Source organism: Colobus angolensis, unplaced genomic scaffold (assembly GCF_000951035.1).
Source record: "Colobus angolensis palliatus isolate OR3802 unplaced genomic scaffold, Cang.pa_1.0 Scaffold43, whole genome shotgun sequence".
NCBI lineage: Eukaryota > Metazoa > Chordata > Mammalia > Primates > Cercopithecidae > Colobus > Colobus angolensis.
Window position 1 is genome coordinate 4,550,061 of NW_012117710.1, and position 19,820 is coordinate 4,569,880.

A 19,820-nucleotide genomic window follows, 5' to 3' on the forward strand; every position below is an offset into this window, starting at 1 on the left:
TATGACTTAAATTCCTGACTTTGTCCAGACATGGGATGAAGAGGAGGTATAAAGGGTTGAGATGGTGAACTGGGTCGGTGGCCAGAGGAAAAGGACAAGACTCCCCCACTCCTTCCCCCAGGGAGCCTAGATCCATTTTGCTTATTGATTCAAACCCTCTTATTCACTCTCTTTTCCTTCTCTTCTCTGACTCTCTGCGTTAATGAGAATGTTCGGTTCCATTGTTTTTGCTGTTGTAGACATGGCTGTTTCCTGGAGACAGCTCCTGAGCCCACCTCCTTTCCTTGGTGCTCTGAGGGGACAGAGTCGCCCTTGAAGCTGGGGAGTCCAGAGGTGGCCGGGGCCTGCCTACAGCTGTTTCCACCCCAGAGTCCTCGGAAATGCCCCGGGGCCTACCCTGTCCCCCACCCCGAGCCTCCCTGCTTCTGTCCCTGTGCTACGACGCCATGCAAAGAGACAGTCCCCGTGCTGTTGTTTTCAATAGAAAAATTAATTAACTTGCTAGATGCTGGAAACTGCCGTAGGAGACACAGTTGGAACTCAGAGTGACTTTGATGGGAAATGGACAGAAAGATGAGCCAGGAAGCCAAGTGCATGTTGGGTATCAGAGAAAAACCTCGCACGGTCAGCGGGAGGAGGCGGAGGACACGGGGGCACAGGGCCTGTTGGCATGGCTGGAGGTGGCTTTGGGGGGCCGCCATCCTCAGGATGGAGGAGTTTAAAAGGGAGGAAAGCGTAGACACTTGGGGGGCCCAGGGCTCCCGGGCCTGGTCTGTCTGCTCCAAAGATGAAGAGGGAAACATGGAAAGTGGTGGGAGGTGGGAGGGCGGCCTCTGAGGACAGCTGGAGGGAGGACGCAGATCAGCTCCCAGCAATAAGGAAAGGGGCCCTGGAGCCCCAGGCAGTGCCAGCCCCTCACCTCTTCCTGATCTTATCCATGCCAGGTGCTGCAGTGGGTGCAGGTGTGCCCAACACCACCCATCTACCCTTGAGGGGGCCAGGCCGGGGTGAGGAGTCTGCACCCTGGGCTCGGGCCCAGCAGCGCCCGGCACACCAAGGGCACCAGCATATGCCCAGTGTATCTGCAGGTGCCACCCGCTCTGTGTGCCACGGCATGGAAGGGCCTGGGAAGCTCTGGATAAAGGCTCCTCTCATCCTTTCTTGTTCATTCCCCAGTTCCCACCAGGGACAGGTCTGAACCTGCTGCTGCCCTTGTAGGTTTTGCTGCAATGCACACTGGTTTGCATCGCACACAACCCCCTGGGTTTCCTCAACGCTGGTCCACTGTCGGTCACCAGTGGCAAGCAAAAGCTCCTGTGCCACTTTGTGGCTTTATTTCTTCCTACTTTTCTCGGAGGGTAGGAGGTGAAGGTAGATAGGAGGACTCTTAAGCAGTAGCAGGGAGAAGTGGAACCATGGCCAAGTGGAAATGCTCTCAGGGCATGGCGTGAACCCTGGAGCCCACCAATGAGAGCCCCGGAAGAGCAGCCATGGTGACAACCAGTATGCTTCTGAGAGGACCAGTGTTTCAGGAGGGAACTGCCCAAGCAGTAGGGTTGGGCCCCGTGTCCCTTGCCTCTCCTTCAGACCGCGGCTTTCATTACGTTCCAAAGGAAAGGTGGAGACGCACCAACACACAGCCTGGGATTGTGGTCACGTGGATTTCGAAAACCTCGGTTACCTTCACTATATGAATCTTTGTGACAAAGAAGAGAACTTGAGAAGTTCAGAGGGACAGTTCTAAATCCAGGAAAAGGCAGGCCAAGAAAATATCTTTTCAATATTAAAACTTCTGCTATAACCAACAAAAAATTATAGATAAAATATAACTTTCTGAAATCTTAAATGTATTGGCCAGGCACAGTAACTCACACCTATAATCCCAGCACTTTGGGAAGCTGAGTCTGGAGGATCGCGGGAGTCCAGGAGTTCAAGACCAGTCTAGGCAACATAGTGAGACCCCATCTTTACAAAAAATACAAAAATTAGCCAGGTGTGGTGACATGCACCTGTAGCCATAGCTACTTGGGAGGCTGAGGTGGGAAGATGGCTTGGGCCTGGGAGTTTGAGGCTGCAGTGAGCTGTGATCGTGCCACTGCCCTCCAGCCTGGCCAACAGAGCGGGACTGTGCCTCAAAAAAATAAGTAAATAAATAAATTCATCAATGCATTTGTAAGAAAAACAGGGAAATCCTCAGGTGTCAGAGGCGTAACAGGAACCGGAAAGAGTTCAGCAGGAAGTGTTGGGCTGGTGCCTCAGCTGCCCTGGGTGGGGTGGGGATTGGGCTGGACCTTTGCTGGTGGTTTCAGGACCTAGGATTTGACGAACTTGCAGGAACAAGAGAGTCAGCTTTGAATCTGTGTAAGGGGAGAGTTAGGGCCTAAACTCCTGCACTTGAGACACGGCTCTTGAAGGCCTTTCCCTCCTTCCTAGGAGAGGCTGAAGCTCTGCCTGCAGACGTTTGACTGTGTGTCTACCTGGACTCTGACTAGAGAATGAAAAGTCAGTCTGTGTCCTGTGCCCCGCTCGGGACTGGGTTTTGAATTTTTATTATATGAATGGCCCGGGAACTCCCAGAACAGAAATTAATGTAACATTTGGTTCCAGAAACCAAAAGCACAAGCAACTAAAGAAAAAGTAGATACATTAGACCTCATCAGAATGAAAACCTTTATGCTTCAAAGAATGTCATAAAGGAAATGAAAAAAACTCCCCAAATGGAAGAAAATATTTGCAAATTATGTCTCTCGTGAGGGATTTATATCCAGAATCTATAAAGACCTCTTACAACTTCACAACAAAAAGACAAATGACCCAATTAAAAACTGGGCAAAGGATCGGCATAGACATTTCTCCCAAGGAGATTTACAAATGGCCAGCAAGCACACGAAAAGATGCTCAACATTGTGAACTGTTAGGGAAATGCAAATCTAAGCCGTAACGAGATATCACTTCACACTCTAAAATAAGATGGCTAAAATAAGAAAAGCTGGACAATAACAGGTATTGGTGGGCACAGAGAAACTGGAACCCTTGTACGTTGCTGGTGGGAATATTACATGATTCAGAAACGTTGGAAACCAGTTGGCATTCCTCAAAAGGTTGAGCAGGGAGTCACCATGCGGCAAAGCAACTCTGCTCCTAGGTATGTACCCAAGAGAACAGAAAACATCTCTCTACACAAAATCTTGCACATAAATCATTCATAGCAGCTTTATTCACAGTAGCCAAAAAGTGGAAACAACCAAAATATCCCTCAGTCGACAAATGGATAAATAAAATGTGGTCCATGCATTCAGTGGATGATTCAGCAATAAAAAGGAATGGAATTCTGATACATGCTACAGTGTGGAGGAACCTTGAAAACATTAGGCTAAGTACAAGAGACCACATATTGTACGATTCTGTTTGTAGGAAACATCTAGAACAGGCAAATCTAGAGAGGCAGAAAGTAAATTCATGGTTTCCTAGACTAGGGGACAGCATTTGAGAGGAATGAGAAATGATTGGCGATGGAAACAGAGCTTCTTTGGGGGATGATGAGATGTTCCAAAGTTCATTGTGATGATGGTTACGCAACTCTGAATTCACTAAAAATAAGTTGAATTGTACAATTTAGGGGAATATATGATATATTAATCATCTCACAATAAGGCTTTAAAAAAGAAACTCAGCCTTCCTGAGATAAATTTTATACAGATAAAATGTTATTAAAATAAGTATGGGCTGGGGGCTGTGATTCATACCTGTAATCCCAACACTTTGGGAGGCGGAGGCAGGAGGATTACCAGGAGCTTGAGACCAGCCTGGGCAACATAGTGAGACTCCATCCCTACAAAATAAAAACAAAAACTACAGAAAGTTAGCCAGGCATGGTGGCACATGCCTGTAGTCCCAGCTACTTGGGAGGCTGAGACAGGAGGACTACTTCAGTCCAGGAGGTCGAGCCTGCTGTGAGCTATGATCACACCCCTGCACTCCAGCCTGGGTGACAGAGCAAGACCCTGTCTCTAAAAAAAATAATAAGTATGGCTCATAGATTGTACACTTTGCCTGTGGTTGGAAGGCCAGGAAGATCTGTGTATAATATCTTCTTACCTTCAGGGAAAACAGTGATCAACTCTTCCTGAAATAGTTATATATCATACCCCAATAAAGGGTTTTACTCTCCTCCAAAAATAAAACAAAAAGAAAATACACAAAAAACTAAAGAAACATGGTTTCAGGCCAGACCATCTGGGCAACCAACAGAGGCAAAAATGATTCCTCTCTGGAGAGATACTGCCAAAGCCAAATTATCCAAAATGAAAATCAAGCCTTTTTAAAGATGAATCACAATTGTCAAGCACACAGGCAATAATTTGCCATGAGTAAAAATGACCAGCTTTAAAAAAAAGAGAGAGAAAAAGATAGAGGGCTTCGATTACATTAAAATACATACAAGTCTGAGAGAAAATATACAATAACTACATTTAAAATTATTAAAGTCTTAACAAAATAAAGCATTAAAATTTTAAGTAAAGATTAAGGTACCATTTCTTAAAGCAGATTTTTTTTTTAGAAAAAATAAATGGGACACAATCATTGAAAATGAAAGCAGTTTAGACACTGCCAAAAAGAGAATTACCAAATTAGAAGCTAGATTTGAATAAATAAGTCTTAAAACAACATAAAGACAGAAGATTGAAAATAGGTTAAAAGACATAAAGAACAGAATGAGATCTACCACATAGCTAATAGGACTCAAAAGGGAAAGAGGAAGAAAATGAGAGTTACAAAATACACAGAGATGATAGCTGAGGAAGTCCAGGGTTGATGGAAAGCATTATTTACAAGACTGAAGAAACACCAATCCTGAGTGGAGTAAATAAAACTGAATTCATATCAAAATGTATTTGGTACAACTGTAAAATGCCTAAGAGAAAATCTTAAAAACAGTTGGAGTGAAAGGCAGATAATCACAAAGGCAAGACCGTTTGACTGAGGTGACTATTCAGGAACAACAGAGGCCAGAAGACAATGTGATGGTAATCTTGAAGGAGCTAAAAGCAAATAACTGTGAGTCTCAAATTTTATACCCAGCTGAACTAATCTTCCAGGATTTTATTCAGAAAACAGCAAAGTAAATGCTATATAAAAATGAAGACAATTTAATCAAACTAGAAATATCATTTTGAAAATTTTCTGAATAACACTCTCTTTTTTTTTTTTTTTTTTGATGAGTCTCACTCTGTCACCTGGGCTGGAGTGCAGTGGCATGATCTTGGCTCACTGCAACCTCTGCCTCCTGGGTACAAGTGATTCTCCTGCCTTAGCCTCCCAAGTAGCTGGGATTACAGGTGCCCGCCTCCATGACCAGCTAATTTTGTATTTTTAGTAGAGATGGGGTCCCCATGTTGGCCAGGCTGGTCTTGAACTCCTGACCTCAAGTGATCTGCCCACCTTGGTTTCCCAAGGTGCTGGGATTACAGGCATGAGCCACCACACCTGGCCAAGGAGCCCTGTTTAAAAAAAAAAATAAAAGGAGACCTATGGCAAAACGGCTGATTTGAAACTCTCTTTTTTTTTTTTTTTTTTAAACATTTCCAGCTGTTGGAAACCTATCTTATAGTAGTCAAGAGAATGCAGAGGATAATATTTTATGTGTAAATGTATTCCAGGTTTTTTTTCTGACTTTGTTCTTTTCAGACAATCTTATGTCATCTTTTACACAAGAACCCTGAGGAGACTTTCTCTAGCAATGTTGTTTATTTTTGTAGACACTGCTATGTTTTAATTAATACTGAGATACAGATTTTGTATCAAAAAAAGCAAGTGGATTTACCTTTGTCCTAGCTGATTGTAGCATGTACGGTGATATGGTTTGGCTCTGTGTCCCCACCCAAATCTCATCTCAAACTGTAATCTCCACATGTCAAGGGAGGGACCTGGTGGGAGGTGATTGGATCATGGAGACAATTTCCCCCATGCTGTTCTCATGATAGTGAGTGAGTTCTCACAAGATCTGATGGTTTTATAAGGGGCTCTTCCTCCTTTGCCCTCTCTTCTCTCTTCTGCCGGCATGTGAAGAAGTTCCTTGCTTCCCCTTCACCTTCCGCCACGATTGTTAAGTTTCCTGAAGCCTTCCCAGACATGCATAACTGTGAGTCAATTAAACCTCTTTCCTTTATAAATTACCCAGTCTTGGGTATTTATTTATCACAGTGTGAAAATTGACTGATACATATGGCTAGAGGGGAATCACATATAGCCCTTGCAGAATCCACTGTATCAGCCTCACTGTTTTTCTGTTCATAGTTCATGTTCTGTTCACTTGTTGGGAAGATTTTGATCAAGAGTAGGAATTGTTCTTGCAACTGAAGCTTTGTTTTGTCAGTTATTACATTTTTTCTTATTTTGAGGGTTATAGCTTACAGAAAGGTATTTTTTAGTTTTTAGTTGAATTTCTGTTGAATTAGAAACTTTGGTGCAACACATATCGCTCTGGGAAAAAAAGTTTTGGTTCATGTGTTTCCATCAAGAATTTTGTAATTGTGTTATTGATCTTCATTTCAAGATGTGGATGATTCAGATTCTGGACATGTTGAATGCTGGAATAACTAGCTCCCAGGGACCCCTCTTGGACCACTCTGTCCTCTGGTTGGTGTTGGTGCTCCGTCTCTGTCCCTCCTTCCACCTGCGGAATCTCAGGGGCCCAGATGCTGCAGGCCTTCAGCTCCCCCACCTTGTGTTTAGCTCATCAGAACGGAGATTTCACAGCCTTCTTCTCTGGGAATCTCCCCACCTGTGACTGGCAAGGCCCTCCCAGGTGCAACGGTTTTGACTTTGTGCCTTCCCTGGCCCTACTAACATCTGACACTTACCCTACCCAGCAGAAAACTCAGTCCTTTTTTGAGATGGGGGGGAGGCAGGGAGGAGATGGGGAGGTGAAGGGGTTGCCAGGGCTGAATGGTGGAGTGGACCCAATGGAGAAGGAGAGGGATTGGAGAGAGAATAAAACCACAGCCCTTTGTCTGAAATAAGTCTCCCCTCAATGGAAATAGCAGCTCCTGGGAGCTTAGGAATGGTCCAGTGGGCAAGAGTGCTGAAAACACACAGGGAACACAGAGCAGAATGCTCAGAGCCACATTTCAATGAAGTTTACAGTTTGGAAGTGCAGTTTAACAGGTTCTGTGACATGATATATTATGATATATTCTAAGGATAAATGAGGCCTTCCAAACCAAGAGAGACCACATGAGGAGGAACAGCGAGCTGCATAGTGTGAAATCCTACAGAGGGGAGAGAAAAAAATGAAGGGGAAAAGAAGCCATGGAATGGCTTTGTTTTTAATGAAAGGGGAATTCCCAAGAACATGTCAAAATGTTAAGATGTCAGGCTGGAAAGGGAGTTAAATCTACTTCAAAATAGATGATGGATAAGAGGTTTCTTTTTCAGTTCTTGAAAACTTGCAGCTTCATGGCAGATCTTGTCCTGGTAGGATTTAAATGTGCTGAAATTTCCATCCTGAATTCTGCCATCTTCTCCACTTTAGCCACCTCACCTCCCTGTCTCTGTGTGAGAAATTCAGCCGCGTTCAAAGCCCAGTCAGTGTCCGAATTGCTGCAATCCCCGGGTTGCCCTCATTCTCCAAGGACAGGGTTGGCTTTCCAGTAAACACATGCTCATCCCACCACATCTTACGAAAACAGCCGTGATTTGTAGGTCTGTAGGGAGAATTGGGCACTTAGAGTTTCAAAGAGTGACCCACAGGAAGCGGTTAAGGATTGCAGAAGTGGACCGTTTGTGTTGCTATGACAATGGCCTTTTTACAGACAGGGACAGAGGTTTTAGAACCTGGTACCAACATCTTGGGCATGCAGTGTTTGGTGTTCTTACCTTACTCTAAATAAATTCGGATACGTTGTAGGTTTACATTTTTTTTTAATGTTAGTGCCCACTTTAGCTCATAGTTGATTCAAGGCCCCAGTTTACCAAACTTTTGTATAAAATGAGCAATGTGCAAGCCATTTCCTGGTAACAGCCATAGTGGCATTTAAGACATCCTGTGGGAGCTCCATGCAGGCCCAGGGAGCATGAGCGAGCCGGGTGGAGCCACAGCTGGAAGACACTGGGGACTCGGGGCTGCATCTGTGACAAGCCCCCTTCCTCTTTGGAGAACTGAGCAAACTTAACATTGCAAGTATGTTTCCGTGACACCTTTTCCGTGACACCTCTTTGCTCTAATAAATTGATACTATTTCATTGAAGCACTGAGTAACTGAATGAATGACTCTCAACTGACATATTTGAGAAGATTGGACTGTCTGGCATTATCTCCCTCTGAAAATAGAAGGGGGCTCACTGTGGTTTTATAGTGACAGGCATAACTAGGATATTTCTATTTTGTGGACACAGTCACTGACTGACACTCAGCAGCTGATCTAATGTCCATGCAGGGAAGGTGGCAGGGAGAGAAGAAGAGGGAGAGATGCTTCCTCCCAGGGCTCTCAGCACCAGGGAACGTGCCCCTTCCTGGGGGCAGGCATTCTAGGCCTTTGCTCTTCAGGTGCTCTGTGATTTCTCCTGTGGGGAGACCCCACAGGGTGTCGTGAGATGCGGTGTGGCCACTGACCCCCGTCCTGAGGCTTAGTCATCCTCAGCCACTGGCCCTGTTAGGCTGTGGCCTGCCATGGGGCCGCCCTTTCTTGCCCCTCCCTTGTCTAGGGAAACACCTGTTTGTAGTGGTGAGGGGAGAAGCTTCCCACACAGCATGAGAACAACTCTTCTAGGATGCACACGAACCCTGGCATTGTCTTAGAGACTGTGTTCGTGTCATAGCAGAGTACCCCAAACGGGATGGCTCAAATGACAAAAATGTATTCTGTTACCATTCTGGAAGGTGGAATCTGAGGTGGAGGTGTCGGCAGGGCCGTGATCCCCCTGAAGGCTTGGGAAGGATCTGTCCTGGGCCCCACTCCAGCACCTGGTGGTTCCGTGGCTCGGACAGCCTCCCTCCCACGTCCCCACGGAGTTCTCCCTGTGTGTGTCTGTCTCCTCTCATGGCACTCTCCCTGTGTGTGTGTCGGTGTACAAATTCCTTATATGGACACTAGTCATATTGGATCAGGGGCCCACCCTATGCGGTATGACTACGTCTTAACTAGTTACATCTGCAACAACTGTGTCTCCAAATAAGGTCACCTTCTGAGGTGCCGGAGGTTGGAATCACAAAATAAGGATTCAGGGGGCACACAGTCCAGTCCATAACAAAGATCAAACTACTGTCATGTAGACAATCTTGCAATCAAATGTCACAGGTTGCATTATTGTGCAACCCCCCCACCGTGTTACTTTCTGTTTTCAGACTAACGGTGCTACCCTCTCAGTCTCTGTGTAATGAGGAAGTCTGAATGTCTGAAGTAATGGATGAGTGAATGGATGGATGGATACGTGATGGGTGAATGGATGGATGGATGGATGGATGGTAAATGAATGAATGAGTGGATGGTTGGGTGGGTGGATGGGTGGATGGATGGATGGATGGGTAGATGGATAGATGGGTAGATGGATGGATGGATGGATGGATGGGTGATGAGTGGATGGTTGGATGTATGGATGGGTAGATGGCTGGATGGATGATGGATGGATGAGTGAATGGATGGATAAATGATTAAATGGATGGATGGATGGGTGATGGGCAGATGAATGGATGGATGATGGATGGATGGATGGGTAATGGGTGGATGCATGGATGGATGGATGATGGATTCGTGAAGGGATGGATGGTTGAATAGATGGATGGATGAATAGATGGATGGGTGATGGATGGATGGATGGCTGATGGGTGGATGGATGGATGATGGATAGATGAGTGAATGGATGGATGATGGGTGGATGGATGGATGATGGATGAGTGAATGGATGGATGGGTGAATGGATGGATGGATGAATAGATGGATGGATGATGGATGAGTGAATGGATGGATGGGTGAATGGATGGATGGGTGAATGGATGGATGGATGAATAGATGGATGGATGAATAGATGGATGGATGATGGATGAGTGAATGGATGGATGGGTGAATGGATGGATGGGTGAATGGATGGATGGATGAATAGATGGATGGATGAGTGATGGATGGATGGATGGGTGATGGATGGGTGGATGATGGATGGATGAGTGAATGGATGGATGGGCAAATGGATGGATGATGGGTAGATGGATGGATGGATGATGGATGGATGAGTGAATGGATGGATGGGTGAATGAATGGATGGATGAATAGACGGATGGATGGGTGATGGATGGATGGATGGATGGGTGAATGGATGGATGGATTGGATGGATAGATAGATGGATCAATCGATTTATGGATGGATGGAATGGATGGATGAGTGGGTCTATGAAAGAGCAGAGGAAGCCCCCACGAGTGCTCCTGCTACAAAGGTGCATGCTTGCCTCCTGCTGTTCTTGGAACCCTAGGAGGTCTTGCAAAGGAGAAGGGAACAGATGCTTCCACTCACCTCTGTGTGCCAGCGCCCTACCAAGCACCTCAGTGTTTGCTTTCATTCTCACTCTATAGGCTAGGACTGGTCATAGCATCCTCCTTTCACTTTCTTCAAAACAACTAGCTATTGATCACCTGCTGACCAACAACTGCTGGCCACCAGGAGGGGAGAGTGAGAAGACTCTAAGGAAGGAAGGTAGGCCAGCCTTAGCCTTTCACAAATGGGACAACTGAGGCACAGGTGATCGGAGCAGCATCCCCGGCTCCAGTATAAGAAAATGATCTTACATGTGGGCCAGGCATGGTGGCTCACGCCTGTAATCCCAGCACTTTGGGAAGCCGAGGCAGACAGATCACTTGAGGTCAGGCATTCGAGACCAGCCTGGCCAACATGGTAAAACCCCATCTCTACTAAAAATACAAAAATCAGCCAGGCATGGTGGCGTATGTGTGTAATCCCAGCTACTTGGGAGGCTGAGGCAGGAGAATGGCTTGCCCCCAGGAGGCGGAAGTTGCAATGAGCTGAGATGGTACCACTGCACTCTAGTCTCAAAAAAAAAAAAGGAAAGAAGAAAAGGAAATTATCTTACATGTGCATGGGTCAAGAATGACATGGCTGGCCTCTGCTGCCCATCTCCTTGTAGAAAAGCATTAATTAAAATGGATTCAATGCAATTTACTCAGCTTTAGTTTTCTCATCTGTAGAAAAGGGTAATGATATCTACTTCATTGGGATCATTGTGGGATTAGATGCAATTATGTAACTGAAGGCAGTTGGCACAGACAGGCACCGGATAAGCACCTAGTCAACCTACTCTCCCTTTCCCTTCTTTTGTGTAAATCCTCATGTCCCCTCCTCTCTTCAGCCTCTCCTTTCCCTGTCACGGAATACCACCTTTAGAGCTGTCAGTGAAATGGCATGTGTCTGAAGGTGAGGATTTCCTATTTGAGATAAAAGTCTGCAGTTTCCACAAGTTAATACAGCAAACAGACCAAGCATCTTTTTTTTTTTTTCTCTTGCTGGGTGGACTACTCAGGTAAAATTGAGCTGCTAAGTACCCAGGATTTATGGAATTTGTTGTTAATATTAAAGAGATTTACATGTCCGTTATACTCCTGCAGGTATAATCTGATGACTACAAAATGCTCAGAAGACATTGCTATTTCAAGGACAACTAGATTATTTGGGTGAAAGCTGGATCTTTGTACGTAGATACTCTGGACTTCGGATGCCAATCTATTTCATTGGTTCTTTGCAGTTCCTTCAGCCGCTCCTGAGAACGTGTCAGCTGAGGCTGTCAGCTCGACCCAGATTTTACTGACATGGGCTTCCGTGCCGGAACAGGACCAGAATGGGCTCATACTGGGCTACAAGGTGCGTGATGGGATGACCTCCCTTTGCTTAAAGAGTGAGGTGGGGAAATGCGACCACGCGCCATTCCCCCGAAGCAACAAGCTTTCCTCTTCTCCAGCAGATCTGCAGTGCCGGCCAGTTTGTGATTTTTATTAAGACATCCAGTTGTCTTATCTAAGCCTCATTGCAGTCTGGGAATTAGGCATCGGTATAACCACACCACAAACGCCAAAACAGGGTGCCAGAAGAAAAGCGCAGCCGGAGTGGACCTGACCTGGGGCCTGCGCCTGGCTCCGCCCTCGCTGGCCTCGGTGCCATGGGCCAGTTACTGAAACCCTGTGCCTGTGTCTCCCCGCTTGTAAAACGGGAATAACGATGGTAGCTTTGTCCCGGGGTTAGTGTGAGAATTCAGTGGGTCTTTTACACAGCACGCCTTGCTCGTGGGAAGGGCTGGGCGAGGTGGACCGCTGTGTGCGTGTTTCTATGTGTGTCGTCACGGTCTTAGCAATGGCATCCGCTGGAAGGGTCAAATCTGTCCCAGCTTCTTGGGGGAGCCATTTCTGGGTTCCACCTTCCATACATCCACCCCAACCCTTTAAAACCCCGTTCTGTTCCTCATTCCATCACTCAGGGGCGACAGGCTCTGTCTCCCCGTCTGCTCCTTGGCTCAGCAATGCTAAGCATCAGAATGAGCTTTTCTGGACCCGGCCAGCAAGGCCATGCTTGTCTCAATGCTGCTCCCTGGGCTTTGAGCGTGCCTCCTCCACCTTTCCATACTTCACATCCCTATTCTTTGTTTCCTCCGCCTGCTCTCCTATGTCTTCCCCCTTCCCCGGGCGTTCTAAGTGCGCCCTGCTGGCTCCGTGACACGTGGCAGTCTCATTGAGGGGGTTCAGTGACCAAAACTCCACACCACATTCCTGGGGCCCAGAGAAACATGCTTGCTGTGCTATTTTCAAACGCCTCCCTGGTGATGCTATCCTTTATGGCCTTCCATGTCCCTGATCTCAGGGAGCAGTTCAGAGAGGGTGGGCGTTGAGTGAGGACTTTGGGGTGGGGTGCCCTGGAGCAGAGCAGCTTGGGGTGGGGTGCCCTGGAGGAGAGCAGCTTGGGGTGGGGTGCCGACAGCCTGCACAGCTGCAGATGGCCCAAGGAGGCTGGAGCTCCCCATCTGTGTGAGGATAGCAGGTCTTCTGGAGCAGGAACCCAGCTTCCATGGCTGGGAAGCCCAGGGGGCTGCTGGCTCCTGTGGTGGGAAGCAGAATGTGACTGAGTTCATAATCGAGTCTGTTTTAGTGGCTGTGGTTGGCACGGCTGCAGTTGGGCCCTCCGATCTTGCAGATCACGACCAGGCAGCAGGCGCGCCAAGCCATGGGCACTAACTCAAACTCCCCTGGAGTGCAGTCACTTCACCACCGCCTTCCTCCCCAAACGCCAGCGTGGACAAATGAGCTCCACAAGCCCTGCCCACAGCCATCCTCAGGGAGAAAGCACATTTGGCTGGGCCTTGATTCACGAAGGTGGCCTACCCCGTGCCACGGCGGTCCCTCCTGGCACCCTCCTCCTTATAACCCTCACATTGTGTCGATGCCACAGATTCTGTTCCGGGCCAAAGACCTGGATCCCGAGCCCAGGAGCCACACCGTGCGAGGGAACCACACACAGTCGGCCCTGCTGGCAGGCCTGCGCAAGTTCGTGCTCTACGAGCTCCAGGTGCTGGCGTTCACCCGCATCGGGAACGGGGTCCCCAGCACGCCCCTCATCCTGGAGCGCACCAAAGACGATGGTAGGTCCAGGGTTCGCGCCTTCAGGAGCCTCGCTGCCTCCCAGGTTGGCCTTTCCAAGGCAAACAATTTGAATTGTCGTTTTTAACTTAATTTTCAAGCCACTTTCTTTTGCAGTTGAGGGAAACAAAGCAAAATTGTTTTTCAGTCGCTGAGCACTTCTGTGGCCAATTTCAGCCTGGAGTGGATTTTTACAGCCTAATTATGAACCTGGGCAGAGTTTCCCTCATAACTCTGCCGTGGGCAGTGCTGGCGAGAGGCAGGAAAGGCTGGAGCCGGGCTGAGCTGTGGATGTGAGCTGTGGACGCTCCTCTTGGCGGGGGCTCCACATATCTAGCGTAGTGCCCCCTTATCCAGCAACACATCCCAGGACCCCCAGGGGATGCCCGAAACTGCAGATAAGGGGGGACTACTATAGTTTAAAAAATCCACGGTGGACCTCATGCCTTAATTCTCCGTACTGCCCCGGTCTCACTGTTTGCATTGTGGGAGGTAATTAGAAGTTGTAGAAAGCCCCATGTGTGACGGCTCAGGGTCCCCAGCTCCCTGTGTTCCCAGACCTGAATAACAAGCACGCCTTGCCAGCTTTGTTTTCATGGAACTCTAAATCACCAGTAAATATGTTTTCCTACTTCACAGATGTCAAACACGTAAAGGTTAGCGTCTCTACATTTTCACTATTAGACAGACTGTAATGAATACATCGGGGGAGAAGTACTGATCTCCCCCCACCACCCCCCGCCAAAAAAACACCCACTGTGAGGATCAGAGTGCCTGAAGAAGTGAAATAACTGTAGGTTTTCTTAAGCATCTTTGCTGAGTAACTAAATGAGCCCGAAAATCCTCTTAACTGCTGAGTGGAAAGCGCTGTCTCCACGTGGCTCAGAGAGCGCCGCCCCTGTCCTCGCCTCGCCTCAGGGAGAGACGGGAACCCTGCAGAAGGCTTTGTCCATCCTCCCCTGACACAGGATCTCAGGCTAGAGGGGGATCCAGGAGGGTAAAGGAATGTGGATGTTGTTTCCTTTCAAAACTATCTCCAGCTCCAGTGTATTCCAGGTTTCCCAGATGAAAGTAAAAAGGGACATATTAGAAACTATAACAGCAGGCCCAAGGCAACTGTTCCCTCCTGAAGCAGGCGCTGGTGAGTCCTGGATTGCTGCCGCTTCCTCTCCCACAGCGCTCCCATAGACACGCCTTTCCTCCTCTGCATTCCAGCGTAACTCCCGTAAACAGCCCAGGAGAGGGCTCAGGGGAGCAAAGCTACTTCAGACTGAAGTCAGTGTTTGCGTATCTGTGACTTAGTCCTGGTTGCGAGCCTGGTGGCCTCCTTCAAACATTTATTTCACCCCAATAATGTTTGTCCCAGCTACTTGGGAGGCTGAGGTGAGAGGGTCGCTTGAGCCCAGGAGGTTGAGGCTGCAGTGAGTCAAGATTGCATCACTGCACTCCAGTCTGGGAGAGAGTACAAGACCCTATCCCCAAAATAAGAATTAAAAAAAAGGAGTGATGATGTTTAATAGGAGAGAAATAATAATCAAGTTGATGTCTTCCCTGTTTGTTAGATGTTTATGAGGTTAAACAAAAGCCTGTCTCCAGGCGTCATAACACGCGTTCAAAATTTAAAATACCGTTCCCAGCTTCATAGCCGGGGACAGAAGTCAGCAGCCCAGAATGATGAACATACATCCTTTTATTTTCACATTGATTGTTTCATGCCCATTGCCTCTTACCTGGGAATCAATCAGTTATTAATTCCAACAAGAAGCTCTCATATTGGCCACACACTTACTTGCCTGTTCGTTTAAGTAAATGTATTTTATGAGGGCCACGACCCTATTATTCAGCAGTTCCACCACACCTAACTGCTTTTTGAATTATTGGCGCACCGAACCACACACAAGAATTATTATATGCATTTGTGCACATCAACTCTTAATTATCTAGGATGATGCAGGAGAGAAGTGGCATGCCTAGAGAAAAATGATTGAGGATAAACGTGTTCTTCCGTCAGAAATGGTAACCTCCGTTACCGTTGGGAGGAACTTCAGGCCGCCTTATCTACCACCTGCTTTGCAGATGTCAAACCCAGTAAGGGAATCGGAGCTCAGATGAGGGAAATCCTGCCTCTCAACCTGATGTTTGCTCTCCAAGTCATTTAGTGACTGGTCTGCTTGTGTCCTGGTAGGCTGGCTACACTCACGCTCTTCCTGGCGTAGTTCATGAGCCCTGCTTTTGAGTCTTGGAAAGCAGATGGGCAGGGTTTAAAGGGAAGTGTTTGCTGAAGATTCCTAGGGAGCCACACTACCAGTGAGGTTCCAGAAGTCATCAGTCCAAAACTTTAGAGGGTTCTAAACCCATGACACTGTAGCCTGTGGTAGTTACTGCACCCAGCTGACCCTCAGAGTCCTGTGGAACCTGTCACGCACCCAAGGAACATTGTCTTGACCTCTGGATCCCTGTGGTTTTCCCTTCAGCTCCAGGCCCACCAGTGAGGCTCGTGTTCCCTGAAGTGAGACTCACCTCCGTGCGGATTGTGTGGCAGCCTCCGGAGGAACCCAACGGCATCATCCTGGGTAAGGGGGCGGCGGTGGCCGGGCGTGGTGGCTCAGGCCTGTCATCCCAGCACCTTGGGAGACCGAGGCAGGCCGATTTTTTGAGCCCAGGAGTTCAAGACCAGCCTGGGCAACACTGTGAGACCCCATCTCTACAAAAAAAAAAAAATTCAAACTATTAGCTGGGCATGGTGGCATGCACCTATTGGTCCCAGCTACTTGGGAGGCTGAGGTGAGAGGGTCGCTTGAGCCCAGGAGGTTGAGGCTGCAGTGAGTCAAGATTGCATCACTGCACTCCAGTCTGGGAGAGAGTACAAGACCCTGTCCCCAAAATAAGAATTAAAAAAAAAAAGGAGTGATGATGTTTAAAAGGAGAGAAATAATAATCAAGTTGATGTCTTCCCTGTTTGTTAGATGTTTATGAGGTTAAGCAAAAGCTGGGAGAGAGTACAAGACCCTATCCCCAAAATAAGAATTAAAAAAAAAAAGGAGTGATGATGTTTAAAAGGAGAGAAATAATAATCACGTTGACGTCGTCCCTGTTTGTTAGATGTTTATGAGGTTAAACAAAAGCCTGTCTCCAGCAGCCTAGCATTTCCTGAACCGAGATGATCACGGGCTTCTTGACTGTTTTCTGAGCTACGTACTAAGGGTTTTTCGTATGGAATGAAATTTACGTTTTGTTAACCTGGAATTTCTCCCGTTCGTTTGCGGCTCATGGCGATACCGTTCGTAACCAACCTCCCCTTCCGCTCTGAAATGTCCGGCTATTCTGCTGTGTGTTTGGGAAACAACAGGCTAGTTTTTCAGACCTGGGCTTTGCTCCCATGTTCCCGGAAGCACCTTTCCTACAGCACTTGCATCCAATCCTTGTAAGAAGCCACGGAGATGAAGGGCATGCCTGGGGTCCCAGGGAATTTATTTATTTCTGACGTTTCAGCATTACAGCCGGCATACCAACTCTGGTAACACTGATGAAGACCCTGCATTTTCCCCAGTTCCCCAAAGCAGCAAATTCTACTTTAAAACATCCCCAGTTCCTCGATTCACTCACCCTCTCACAGAGACAAATTGAGGACTTTCCATGCGCAGGTGTCTCACGCACAGTGGCGGGTGAGGAATGAACGAGGTGCACCCGTCCCCCAAGATGCCCACAGTCCCGTAACGGAGACACACGTTGAGAGTACCGTGAGACAAGCCATCTGAAAGAGGTTTCATCCAGTGCCTCACACACAGCTCCTTCTGGCTGGGGTCTCTGTGGGTGGAAGGCTCCTTTTGAGTGGGATCTGGAGATAGGTGGCTTCTAAAGCCTTGGAAGAAGGGAAGAGGGTGTCCACTCAGCCAAGATCGAATGCTTTCAGCCTGTGGGACCACTGACAGCTCCAAGGCTGGGGTTGGAGGCTGGGCCAGGTCTTGAGCTACTGTGAGCTCGCCGCTGTGCCCTGGAGAATGTGGTCCTGAAACCCGGACGTTGTAAACTGGCCTATTAGAGGAAAGCAGGTAGCCACAGAACATTGCCCCAGCCCCAGGTTAGCTCTCGGGGTATTGACGGAATCCTGACACACTGGAGACCTCTGATTTGTCTAGCCTGTGTTCTAGGTGATGTACGGTAAAGTTATAAACCCAGACTTACAAACAGGTGGTAAAATTCACCGCTGTTGCCTGCATTTGATCTTGGGATTCTAAGAGTTGGTTTGAAGAGTTTCACATCACTAAAAAAGAGTTTGGAGGCCTGTGTTGAATGGCAGCAGGAACTCGTCCAAGGTCTTTGAGTGAGAAAGCTGCGCAATCAGATTTGCCTTTGAGATAATCACTCTGGCAGCCTGAGAAGGGTGGACGCAAAGCAGAAGGATCACTTGAGCCCAGGAGTTCAAGACCAGCCTGGACAACATAGCGAGACCCTATCTCTATTTTAAATTTTAAAAAATGATTAATAGCAAGAGATGAGAACTGAGAATCAGGCAGAGGTTAGAACTTGCAAGGTTATTGAGCCCTTGCTTCCACTGAGAGGGGGCCCCGGAACTTCCTCAGTCTTCTGCACCAGGAGGCTGCGGCCTATTTTCACTTTGCCTCTTCTTAATGTGATTTCTGGAGTTGCCAGATAGAAGTGTCTGGCTTTGAGTATGGCATTTCTCAATGAGGCGAACTTTGGAATTGTGGGTTCCTGCTACTAAAATCTCAGATGAGCAGCCACTGTGGAGGTGAGCATTTCAGGGCCTGGCCCGGCGGAGAGGGAGCTATGAGCCACGTCTGGTGCCTGCGCAGTGAGCCCAGTCTCGGGGTAGGAAATGGTCTGCCCAGCAGACAGCTGTGGTGAAGAGATTTGCAGGAGCCCCACCCAGGCAGGCCCTAACCTCAGCACAGCACCCAGGCATCAGCCTTTTCTGGAACAAGCAGGGATAATATCTGATTACCCCGGACCTGTCCCCAGCATGCTGTGAAACAAGAAACCTTGACAGAGGCACAGGAATCCACAAGAATGGTGTTCCCCATGAAGAAGCAGGCTCGCCCCAGCCCCACCTCCACCCTGACAGGGCCCCCGGCTCCCACTGCCAGCCTCGGTAGACCCTCCCGGCAAGTCCTCACCCTGTGGTCACCTCTGTCCACTCACTGTCACCTTACCGGGCTGCCAAGAATCAGTTCCGGAGTGCGAAGGTGTGGGACAGGTGCAGGAACAAAGCATGTGCTTCATCTGTGCTTCTCTCTTGCCATAGACAAACCCGTGCTCAGATTCCAGTGCTGAGACTTTGACCCAGGGCTTCCTTGCACATGTAGGGAGGCTCTGGCCTCAGCCAGCCCTAGGCCCAGCCCTCTGCCTGACACACCTGCTTCTCCAGGGCCTCTGACCTTCCTGAGGACTCACACCGATGTCCTCTGTAGCCCCAGGTCCTCACTGCCCCGCTCCCTGACCACGTGTCCACCTGCTCAGGCTTGTCTTCAGCACGCCCGCTAGCACAGTGTGAGGCCCGCTGTCCAGTGAGCCCATCAGCTGGTTTTATCATCTGTCGTTTACTTTCCAGAGTGTCTCTGACATTTCCTTTTCTGACAACAAGAGCACTATAAAATGATAATTGAGGCCACAATGAAATCTCATTTCACATTCACCAGATTTGGCACCATAAGAAGCTGTGATGATGCCAAGTTTACATGAGGATGTGGAGAAACAAGACCCCTCCATCCTTGCCAGGAGAGGGAGTTGGTGCGTCCACTTTGGGGAGTGCTCTGGCAATACCCAGGAAAGGTGACCACATTCACGTCACACCCCAGAAGCTCTGCACTTCCAGGCCTTCGCCCTAGAAAAATTCTTGCCTGTGTGCACAAGGAGAAACGTACAAGGATGTTCATTACAGATTCACTGAAATAGCACGAAAGAAAGCAGCTCTCGTCTGCACAAGTCGGATGGCACGAACCTGGGGACTGCCCGCTTTTCCTTTCCTCTGTGTTTTCAACACTACATCACCGACAAGCAGGCCGGCAGCGTGGGTAACGTTTTGGACTCAGATCTCGGCCTGTGCTTATTAGCTGGGTGAATTTATGCATGTTTCTTAGCCTTCCCATGCCTCAGTTTCCCCATCCCTCAAAGGGGAAGCACACTCATGCCTCCCTCACTGGTTCAATGAGTTGCATTTAGAACAGTGCC

At 48.1% G+C, this 19,820-nt stretch overlaps 1 protein-coding gene across 1 annotated transcript in view; it reads left to right on the forward strand.

Moving 5' to 3' along the window:
- SDK1 (sidekick cell adhesion molecule 1) overlaps positions 1-19,820 on the forward strand; it is a gene marked incomplete at its 3' end in the record, with an annotated part of 662,329 nt that overhangs the window by 508,472 nt on the left and 134,037 nt on the right. Inside the window, exons 26-31 of the mRNA XM_011957004.1 lie at positions 55-77; positions 880-904; positions 3,426-3,451; positions 11,750-11,865; positions 13,441-13,630; positions 16,103-16,201. Coding sequence (XP_011812394.1) covers positions 55-77; positions 880-904; positions 3,426-3,451; positions 11,750-11,865; positions 13,441-13,630; positions 16,103-16,201 — 479 coding nt within the window. The remainder of the gene's footprint in view (positions 1-54; positions 78-879; positions 905-3,425; positions 3,452-11,749; positions 11,866-13,440; positions 13,631-16,102; positions 16,202-19,820) is intronic.